The 11,597-nt window shown below is 43.3% G+C and overlaps 2 protein-coding genes across 5 annotated transcripts in view; both read right to left on the bottom strand.

Moving 5' to 3' along the window:
* The window catches only part of ESRRB (estrogen related receptor beta), a 332,439-nt gene that overhangs the window by 272,489 nt on the left and 48,353 nt on the right, over positions 1 to 11,597 (bottom strand). The gene's annotated exons all lie outside the window — the stretch shown is intronic.
* Positions 1 to 11,597, bottom strand: part of GPATCH2L (G-patch domain containing 2 like) — a 50,272-nt gene that overhangs the window by 7,047 nt on the left and 31,628 nt on the right. For 3 of the 4 annotated variants that reach the window (XM_066627493.1, XM_066627477.1, XM_066627486.1), the window contains exon 9: positions 5,277 to 5,374. In XM_066627493.1, coding sequence (XP_066483590.1) covers positions 5,277 to 5,374 — 98 coding nt within the window. Of the gene's footprint in view, positions 1 to 4,992; positions 5,065 to 5,276; positions 5,375 to 11,597 lie in introns of those variants that run through there. The other variant, XM_066627500.1, reaches the window with a different exon arrangement.

The raw sequence follows: 11,597 nt of genomic DNA, 5'->3' as shown, positions 1-11,597 counted from the left end.
ACCAGGCAAACGGGGCTTGAAAAGGCTAGAATAGTAAGACTCTTGCATGCCAATGCTTCATTTGTTTGCCATCCTGAAAATCATACCCGCTGCTAATAAATGCCCTGCTTTCTAGCCTTGAGCCCTAAAGGGAAGGAAAGAGGTTCTATCCAGTCAGTCACAATGGAACACACATGAACATAATTAATGAAGCCCCTTTACCTTGACTGCAGGGGAGAAAAAAAAGCAATACTCATTTAATGAATATCACTGATTCAAAGTCCTAAGTCTAAAATATTTGTGACATCAGCACCTTAAGCAATAGAGGACGGTAATATTCTGTCTATATTGTGAAAGTGATGTGGCCGCATAAATCTAACACTAGGAGATCAAGATCTAGTTTCTGCTTTAAGTGCCAATACATGCAGGATTGTGTTTATCTTGCACCCAATAAAAATGGGTGGGTTTGAGCCTACCTGTGGACAACCCTTCTCAGTGGTGCCATGCCAGGGTCAGTCTTACAAATGGGAAGCTCCTCCTCTCAGGCAGGCAAATCAGCTGCACAGTCTTCCTGAGCGGGAGGAGCTCCCATGACTCCTTAGACTGGTTTTGAATTTTTCAAGGGTTTTTTTGCCCAAAGTTCTCCAAACCGTACCTAGTCCTTTAACAGCCAGAAAGCTAAAGGATCTCTGCGACTCTCTACAGTATGGCAACCACGACAGAAGCCTTCATAGGCCAAGTCTACTTTCTGTTTCCTGTGTACCTGGTCACCATTTTCTGGAGAATCTGAATTCTAAACAAGCATAACTAAAATTCTGTGGGAAGGGATAGCTTACATTCCATGCGAAAACGTGAATACACTTCAGGGACAAATACAAGATCCAGTCTAAGCACCAAGTTTTTCTTGGAGAAAAGGCCAAGTAGCATTTCTGCCAAAAGGACAATTAGTATATAATGAAAAGAGTGAGAAAAATCAACCAGGTTGTCAGTGAGGCAGCCTAAACACCCCTTAATGTGGGAAAAGCAAGGATCATGTTAGCTTTGGTTCACTAAAGGATTGGCTAAAAGAAACAGACACTGAGCAGGGCCCAGAATATGCTGCCCTTTGTGAAACCAGCTCCTCCTCTTCCCTACTCCACCTACATCTGGATGACAAGCACAAGTAATCTCAACTCCAACAGGGTCCAAAAACCAACAAAGGAAACATGGTAACTGGTATTTAGGAAGACTGGCTAGTGCCTACTAGTCCAGTTCAGAACGAAAAATGAAGGTTTGTCTCTTGGCCAGGACGCACTTCTGGACCACTGTTCAGCAAAATGGGACTTGTTCAATGTAGGATTAAAGAATGAAATTCTAAGCCTTGTTATGGGACAAAGCTCTCATCCAACTGCCTCAGAACTATGGGGGCCTACAGGTGAGCCCCAGTGGCAGCCCTGTTGGCAACCTTCAGTCTCGAAAGACTATGGTATAATGCTCTGAATGGTGGTTCTGGAACAGCGTCTAGTATGGCTGAAAAGGCCAATTCGGGAGTGACAATCCCTTCCACACTGGGAGAAAGTGTAGTGTGTCCCTGGTCTGACTCCCTGGCTATGGGCCTTCCTTCTTTACCTCTTTGCCTCAGTCTGTTGGCAAAGTGTCTCTTCAAACTGGGAAAGGCCATGCTGCACAGCCTGCCTCCAAGCGGGCCGCTCAGAGGTCAAGGTTTTCCATCTGTTGAGGTTCATTCCTAAGGCTTTCATTCATTTCATTTCATGGTGCTGCCATTGCAGTGGCAATATTATATTTAGTGGTTATAATGCAGTGGTTATATTTAGTGACCACAATTTCTGTTATGCTGCCTGCTCTAGAAGTGCTATTTCACAAAATGATTCCATGTAGACCTGGTCATAATCCTGGACACTATTCTGGATGGTAACATGGAGGCCACCATCTTGGGGGAATTTCACATTTCAGAGACTTCAGATAAGGAGACAAGGAATATTTTTCCTACCTGAATGTAGAGAAAGGGGGCATGAACTTGTAGGCACACCATTAAGTATCTGAGTGGTTAACAACGCACCCACCCCGCCCCCAACTGGTGCTTCAATTTCTGCCACCTAATATGCATCTTCAATGGCCTGACTACCATCATCTGAATTCAGTCAAATTCAACAAAACTTTCTGTAGGTGGGGATGGGGAGGGGTCTACGACAGGGGAAGATTTGTTGCTGCATGTTTAAGAAAGAAGCTAAATTCATCACAATGACAGGGGAGAGTGTTGGCAGAGATTTGAGCTATTTATTCTTTTAGGAAAATCCTATAAAGAATGACACGAGGAAGCCTCTATCTGCAGTCTTGTTCATCACGTTGGTGAAGAGTCCGATAACAGATGTATGCAGTAGCATGATTTAGTGCTAGGAGCTGGCCCCTGATGTGTATTAATACAGCGGCAAAGCGGAACGAGCCTCTCTTCATCACTCATCTCTATAAAAGAGGTGGAATGCGAGATGGCCCGATGTTAGGCAGAGCAAGCCCATTTGTTCTGCTGACTGATGGAGTCAGCTCAGGCTGTGTCCTTCACCTCTGTGGGGCACTTGGGTTGCAAAAAAGAGTTCATGGAAGCAGGACCTGGTCAACAAGTGAGATGAGAGCAGTTTGTGCTCAGGCACAGGGTCTATGCTGGGAAAACTGCCTTGCCCAGAAGGGGCATCCTTTCTTATACAAACTCCCTAATCACACACTTTGGCTGGAATGTCGATTCATTTCCAATCCATCACTGAACATACAAAAACTGGTCTCATGGCTCCATCTACAGTAAAAGAAAACTGAGGCCCACAAGCTAGTTAGAGAGGAAATACCTAAGTTAGTGATGGAAAGCATGCAGGGTAGAGGAAAGAGGGAAAGACTCTAATTCAGGAATGTGTGTGTCTAATTCATCAAAAGGAATTTTGCTGCTTTGGAATACCAGCCCTCTCTTTTCCTTCATTTTTGCTTTTCAAGTCTGTTTTTAGCTTTCATGATTGTGGATAACACAGTTACAGGTTCTTCTGCAAGCAGAGTGTTTGTGCTCTGTGTAGACCTGAATTGCAGACCTCACAATTTATGTCCTGATAACTGACACTCTTGGCAGAGATCTAGTATTGAGCCAGAGTTGCTTGGTTGAGTCTTTTGCTTCAAGACATGTTCTTTTAGGGTCAAATGCAATGGAGCAGCCATGCTCATTGTTCACATGTCTGTCCCATTCACATATAAAATAGCAGGAGAGTGGGGACCCCATTTTGACATCAAAAGGGTACAGGGGTGAGGGGAGCTTCTTCCCTATCTTACTTCCCCACACCTTATTTCAGGCACATTCCTTCCCAATTCAACTCACTTCTGGAATTTAAACTATGGGTAGGAAGAAAAGCATCTAAACTTACAAAGGTAAAACAGAGCAGAGTTCACCTCTATTCACCAGCTGATTTTTGCACAACTTGTACCAGGACATACTGCAAATAGTTTGGCAATCTGTACCAAATCACGTGTCCCAATTAACTCCAGGCTTCTCTGTGCAAGACAGTACTCCAAAGCATCTTCCTATATCCTCTCAAAAGGCAGTTTGGATAAAGGTTTTGCAATATGCTTCTCATTTCATTCTGCTTAGCTGCTACCTTCTCCACCTTTGAAAACTTGTGTGTGTATCCACATAGGCATCAAGCTTCATGAACACCTTGCTTATGCTAGGTGAAAAATACCACATACATAATTGGTTTTTTAAACACATATCCAACCAAGGCTCTTGGTGCTTGCAGGGATGGCACAGCTATAAATGAAACGTTAAGACTAGCAATGAAGAAGCATTGATTCAGGCACACTCAAAAGAGGATGGAACTTTTTAATTTTGGTGCTGTGTTCTTTACAGCAATTAACTGATGCCTTTGTTCACAACATTGGTTAACTAGTGGCAGTTCATATTTACTTGTTAAGAAAATGTTTTTCCACTAGATCACTGTATTCTTTTAACAAGTATCTTCCAACTCCACAGAGCAGATGGTCTTAGATAATATTAACAGTATTTATATACTGCTTTTCAACGGAAAGTTCACAAAGCAGTTTACAGAGAGAATCAAACAAACAACTAATGGCTCCCTGTCCCAAAAGGGCTCACAATCTAAAAGGATGAAAAAGAACACCAGGAGACAGCCACTAGAAAAGACAGTGCTGGGGTGAGAAGGGCCAGTTACTCTCCCCCCTCTCCCGCTAAATAAAAGAGCACCCACTTAAAAAGTGCCTCTTACCCAGTTAGCAGGGGTTAGCAGAATAAAGCCACACTCCTCTGCCATCTAAGAAAGGATCATTTTTTCAGTTAAAAAATATTCCAGATAAACTGGCACAGAGGCTGTGCCTTTAAGAGACAACATAATTTCCCCTCAGTAAGAGAGGTGGGCTTTAGGCAAATTATCCAGAAATGGACACAAGAAGGAAGCCAACATCCAATTCCTCCCTCCCATTATAAAAAACTGCCTGGTGAGCTCACAGCTGGTTGCTGAAACTGAAAAAATGCTGTGCTTTACCAGGTTCATGCATGCATGCACAAACAAAAATGATGTATTAAGTAGGGTGAACCAAATTCTGTACCCAGAAGGCCAAATCTTACAACTGCACACATTATGTAAAGTAACCCACATTTGCACATATTTATTTTGCATAATAAGTTCTGCTCCTACCAGCCATGGAAGGGGAAAGATCTTAGGAAGAGAATCAAAACCCTGCCACTGGCCATCAGAAGCCCTGGTAGCGGCCTCCAGGCGCCAACACACTTTCTAACCTAGTGTAACAATCATAAGAGCTAGAAACTTGACATTAAAAAATAACCCACAAAAATGAGATTCTCGGGATGTCAAGTTGTGTGCACAATACCAAGTTTGACATTTGCTACACACAACATACCCTTAGGTGACTCCTTTTAGGCATCTTCAAAGTGAAGAGTTGAAATCCAGATCTCTTTTATAAAATCCAGACCTTCATGTGCATCTTAAATAGTTACTGCTTCAGAGCTGGAGCACCCCAAATCATTAATGATGTAGCAGCATCATTTTTTATTGCAGCAACACCAGTCTGGGTAGGCTGAAGGGAGGGAATAAGCAAAATCTGTATGGAATGGTCCATTCCACTGCAGCAGTATCAAGTAGCCTGGTTGGAATTGACTCCAGGGGAAATAACCTCCCCCAAACTTATCCAAGGGTCATGGGAAATGTCTGGATTTTTTGCTCCAGACTAGGCCCCTCTCCCATTTATCTGTGTGATCGACTTATACATGAGTACATGCTGTGGTTTACCTGCAGCTGGGCTAGAAAAGGAGGCTGTTGCCATAACTGGTTTTCGTTTCCTCTTGATGTCCCTTGAGCAGGGAGGTCCCAGATGTATATTAGTCTGTCTATAGAGGAGAAAAATAAACTCTATTGACTAAAAAATGAAGGTAAAACACATGAGCCTTTTTCAAAGAAGGCAAAGATTTGTAATTATCTTTAGCTGAATTCAGTTTAACATTTTACTTCCCTTAATTTTTAATCCCTTTATTAGAGAACAAAAAAATAGAATATATTAACATAAACAAATACAGTGAGAAAAAAGATGTTATAAGATACATAAAATACAAATTATATTCAGCAATCCATACTATGAACCATCATCCACAGACAATGAATACACTAGGCATACAAATCTAAGAAAGGCTTCTAAATATCGCAAACCATGTCCATTTGAAATTGTCATCTATAAGCCATTTGTTCGAATGTTGATAAAGCCAAAAGTTCACTGAGTAGAAGGAGGGCATTTATACTTCCAATGTTTTAATGTTAAGTCTCAGCTACAGTAAGGGTACTGGAAGTTCATTTTCACTGTCCCACTGTTAACTTCCATGAAGAGGACAGAGATATTAGCAAATATCAAGGCTAACTGCAATTTAACATTCATTCATAGCTTCCTCAAAAAAAAAATATCGCAAAACAAGGTCACATACATGTACATGAGATTCCCTTAATGAGAAATCCTCCAAAGAGCGGTAATGCTGTGCAATTGAAATACTTCACCAAACCAACCCCTACCACCTGCATGGGCAAAACAGAACACCAGTAGTGGGCTTAAGTAATGTTCTTCATCATGGGCTTTAAAAAAAACTCATGGATAATCACGCAAACTGGGGGCTGGGGGGTAAGAATAGGCCCTCAGTTTGGCTGTACTTGTCATAAGAGGCAACGAAACAGCCACCGGGTAGATGGGACTTGTTAGCCTGGGAAGGCAGCTCATCTGAGAGAAGGAAAACTCTGATCCCAAACCTCCACTGCCTTGTGGCTACATCCAGTTATGCAAAAGGCTTCAGGAGTCAACCTCGAGGCTAAATCTGGAGCCAGAGTCCCTAAGGCAGTTCATGGCTGAACACAGTCACGTTCTGGCAACTCCTGCGACGCCCCTGGAACCAACCGTATTGGCTTCTGCCTTTCCATTGGACCATTTCAGCGACGTGGAGAGGGGGGATTTGCTGCATGGGTAACAGACTATCCCCCACATCTACTTTACCCAGGCTTCGTGCACTGAAGAGGACACTCTGTTCCAGAACCACCATTCAGAGTCTAATACCATAGTCTTCCGAGACTGAAGGATGCCAACAACATTAAAAAATGCAAGCTTTCATGCAATTACCAAAATCAAAACACAAGCTCAAATTCTGGCTAAATGGAAATCCCAGTTAGCCTTAAATGGGGTTAATAATACTTAACCATGTTTAATGCACTCCCAATTAACTGCAGTTAAATAATTGGCAGCATTATGTTAAACAGCCCTCAGACAAAACACACACATGCAGCAGCAGAAAAGGCATATGGCCAAATTGGCTAGCATTCAGGAATTTCACAGAGTTACTTCAAAGGTAAATTCCACACCAATATAGTAATACACAACACACAAAAATCTCAAAAGTGGATTTTTACACAATCAAATTAACTGGCTTTTAGGTTATTATGCTTCAGTTATTTTAAGCTTGGGTTCCCACTGACCTAGTAGGATTCTAGATTCTTTGGTTTAGATCAGTGGGCTCCAAACCGCGACCTGAGTTCTGCTGAAATAATCATTCCGGGTGAGGTGTGGTGGCAAAGTCTACCATTCCACCCTGCAGCCACCTTTCTTCTCGCTAGAGAGCTGCTTCCACTGCATATCACCTCAGAAGACTCTGCACTCCCAATTCCCAGGGAAGCAGCTCCTCAGTGCAAAGCTCTGCAACAATTCAGCAGAAGGAAAGGTGGCTGTGGGGCGGAACGGTAAGGCCATGCCACTTTAGCACCCAGAATGATTATTCCAGCGCGCCAGTTCTGGCCCGCAGGCTAGAGTTGGAGGTGCCTTGGCCTAGATTCTGTGCAGTACTCTATTGATGGTTTGTTCTCTCTTTCTGCCTATGTGGATTGCACACACACAGTGTTGCTGGGGCTGTGTTTTGGCAGGTTGAGACTGGAGCAGAATATGGCCAGTATGCTGCTTTGGTTTGCTCTAGTCAGAGAAGCAAACAAGAGGGGAAGAGCACAGAGGAGCTTCTTAAACAGCAAAGTGGTGACCGAGTTGGGAAAGAATAGTCACCAGCAGTGGCAGCAGCAAGAGTGACAGCTGCCTGCCCCTCACCAATCCACTCACACCCCACTATGCCAGCCTGCCCATTACCCAGTCTTTGTAGCTACCAGCGTTCAAGTGGTAGGCTAAGAAAAAGTGATTGCGCCCTGCCAAGAACTTCTAGAGTGGTGAGTGAAGGGATGAGGATCCAGTGATGAGATTTGCAATTTCACCCACCCACGCCATCCAAGGCAGGCAGACTCAAGGAACTGCTCCCTTTTAAAAGCTACTTTTCTTGAAATGCTTCTCTGCTCTTAAATACCTAAAAGTAGCTGGGTTCATTCATTAGAAAAAATCCAAACCACTTAATATGGTGGTACCCTAGAAGCAAACTTTTAAGTATGCAGATACAAACACAGATCTTCTGGGTAGCATCTCAGTCAGTAGCAGTGTTTTTAACATGGTGGGGAAGCGTACTGAGGAAAGGATACAGCCTTGTAATTTATTTTTTAAAATTACAATATTTTATAAATTGATAACCATGGCCCTTAAGAGCACAGTGGGCAACTTTAAATCAGTCTTAGAAAGAGAAATAACTTAGTTCTCTGGCTTCAGCTTCTGAAGTCTTGGAATGATTTATCAGAGAACAATGCATTATGGATTCACATTACAATATTTTCACAATACAATGGTGTCTCCCAAACAGATTATCATTGCAAAGTGAGGATCCACTGTAGTCTTGCCCAGAGTACTTAAGAACATAAGAACATAAGAACAGCCCCACTGGATCAGGCCATAGGCCCATCTAGTCCAGCTTCCTGTATCTCACATGCCAAATGCCCCAGGGAGCACACCAGATAACAAGAGACCTCATCCTGGTGCCCTCCCTTGCATCTGACATTCTGACATAACCCATTTCTAAAATCAGGAGGTTGCGCATACACATCATGGCTTGTACCCCATAATGGATTTTTCCTCCAGAAACTTGTCCAATCCACTTTTAAAGGCGTCTAGGCTAGACGCCATCACCACATCCTGTGGCAAGGAGTTCAACAGACCGACCACACGCTGAGTAAAGAAATATTTTCTTTTGTCTGTCCTAACCCGCCCAACACTCAATTTTAGTGGATGTCCCCTGGTTCTGGTATTATGTGAGAGTGTAAAGAGCATCTCCCTATCCACTCTGTCCATCCCCTGCATAATTTTGTAAGTCTCAATCATGTCCCCCTCAGGCATCTCTTTTCTAGGCTGAAGAGGCCCAAACGCCCTAGCCTTTCCTCATAAGGAAGGTGCCCCAGCCCCGTAATCAGCTTAGTCGCTCTCTTTTGCACCTTTTCCATTTCCACTATGTCTTTTTTGAGATGCGGCGACCAGAACTGGACACAATACTCCAGGTGTGGCCTTACCATCGATTTGTACAACGGCATTATAATACTAGCCGTTTTGTTCTCAATACCCTTCCTTATGATCCAAAGCATAGAATTGGCCTTCTTCACTGCCGCCGCACATTGGGTCGACACTTTCATCGACCTGTCCACCACCACCCCAAGATCTCTCTCCTGATCTGTCACAGACAGCTCAGAACCCATCAGCCTATATCTAAAGTTTTGATTTTTTGCCCCAATGTGCATGACTTTACACTTACTGACATTGAAGCGCATCTGCCATTTTGCTGCCCATTCTGCCAGTCTGGAGAGATCCTTCTGGAGCTCCTCACAATCACTTCTGGTGTTCACCACTCAGAAAAGTTTGGTGTCGTCTGCAAACTTAGCCACTTCACTGCTCAACCCTGTCTCCAGGTCATTTATGAAGAGGTTGAAAAGCACCGGTCCCAGGACAGATCCTTGGGGCACACCGCTTTTCACCTCTCTCCATTGTGAAAATTGCCCATTGACACCCACTCTCTGCTTCCTGGCCTCCAACCAGTTCTCAATCCACGAGAGGACCTGTCCTCTAATTCCCCGACTGTGGAGTTTTTTCAGTAGCCTTTGGTGAGGGACCGTGTCAAACGCCTTCTGAAAGTCCAGATATATAATGTCCACGGGTTCTCCCGCATCCGCATGCCTGTTGACCTTTTCAAAGAATTCTATAAGGTTCGTGAGGCAAGACTTACCCTTACAGAAGCCATGCTGACTCTCCCTCAGCAAGGCCTGTTCGTCTATGTGTTTTGAGATCCTATCTTTGATGAGGCATTCCACCATCTTACCCGGTATGGATGTTAGGCTGACTGGCCTATAGTTTCCCGGGTCCCCCCTCTTTCCCTTTTTAAAAATAGGCGTGACATTTGCTATCCTCCAATCTTCTGGCACCGTGGCCGTTTTGAGGGACAAGTTGCATACCTTAGTCAAGAGGTCTGCAACTTCATTCTTCAATTTCTTAATAACTCTTGGGTGGATGCCATCAGGGCCCGGTGACTTATTGATCTTTAATTTATCAATGAGGTCTGAAACATCTTCTCTTTTAACCTCTATCTGACTTAACTCCTCGGTCAGGTGGGGCCGTTCGGGCAGCGGTATCTGCCCGAGGTCTTCTGCCGTGAAGACAGATGCAAAGAACTCATTTAATTTCTCTGCCATCTCTAAGTCTCCTTTTATCTCCCCTTTCCCTCCCTCAACATCCAGAGAGCCAACCGCTTCTCTGGCGGGTTTCCTGCTTCTAACATATTCTTTACTTCTATTACTTTACTTCTTTACTTCTTCTTCTTCTTCACTTCTTTACTTTACTTCTTTACTTCTAACTACATTTACTTCTATAAAATGTCATCTACATCTATTCAGTGAAAGAAAGGCAAACCTAGGAACTTCACTGACAAGTGAAGTTAGGGCAGCAGAACTATAAAATGTAGGAGACCCTACATGGCAGGCCTCGGGGACATCCACTGTCAGTGTTATAGTTTTTCTTGCAAATAATTTGCAAATGTGGTACTGCAAGGAGGGTTCAGAATTATTTGCCTGAAGTTAAATAAAAAGGTGACTATCCTGCAAGTATCAACCCCTATAACATACATTTCAGTCAAGTTTATCCTTTATTGATTACCTTCCCTCTGGTTAATAAATCAACAGCCTATTGATCTCTCCCTGGCTTTGACCAGCTTGGTAGTCAAAGTGTCTGTTAAGTCTCCTTTCCCGTCCTATAAATCTATGTAGGGGAATTCAAATATCCAATGGAATACATGGCGGAAAATAGATCTACCCTGTTAAGTGTATGATACTGGCATAGTCAATTAAGATAAAGAGTAGATCAACATTCAGTAGATCAACATTACCCCCCTGTTATCATATCACTAATAACTAAAATAGCAGATGAAACTAAACAAGACAAGACCAAAGTTGCATTCTTTCTGCTTAATTCTGCAAGAGAATGTTGCAAAATGCCTGGCCACAGATCTGGGTTGTCTAAAATGGAACTTAACTTCTAAAAAAATTAAACTGCTCCTAAGAACAAAAGAACAGCCCCGCTGGATCAGGCCATAGGCCCATCTAGTCCGGCTTCCTATATCTCACAGTGGCCCACCAAATGACCCAGAGAGCACACAAGACAACAAGAGACCTGCATCCTGGTACCCTCCTTTGCATCTGGCATTCTGACACAGCCCATTTCTAAAATCAGGAGGTTGCACATACACATCATGGCTTGTAAACCGTGACGGATTTTAACTCCAAAAACTTGTCCAATCCCCTTTTAACAGCACCTAGGCCAGATGCCATCACTACATCCTCTGGCAAAGAGTTCCACAGACCACCCATACGCTGAGTAAAGAAATATTTTCTTTTGTCTGTCCTAACACTCAATTTTAGTGGTCCTGCTGCCTGTATTTCTTGAAGCTCTACTGAGAACAAAAGAATTAACAGCAAAAGCTTCTCTTTCCCAACTGACTTTCTACCAAAACACAACAGACTGCTAAAACTACTGCAAAATTGTGTAGAAGTTTTCAAGCTATTGATGATTCCCAGAAATCCTACATTGTGTAACATAGTGATGGCCAATTTGCAGCCAGTAGACAGAATCTAGCTATTACTACCATTCTGGGAGGGCCAAATGCAGGAAAAACTTTCCCCATA

This window comes from Tiliqua scincoides, chromosome 1, assembly GCF_035046505.1.
Source record: "Tiliqua scincoides isolate rTilSci1 chromosome 1, rTilSci1.hap2, whole genome shotgun sequence".
NCBI classification, from domain to species: Eukaryota; Metazoa; Chordata; class Lepidosauria; order Squamata; family Scincidae; genus Tiliqua; species Tiliqua scincoides.
The sequence above is the reverse complement of the archived record's forward strand: the minus strand, read 5'-3'. Positions and strand labels throughout refer to the sequence as shown.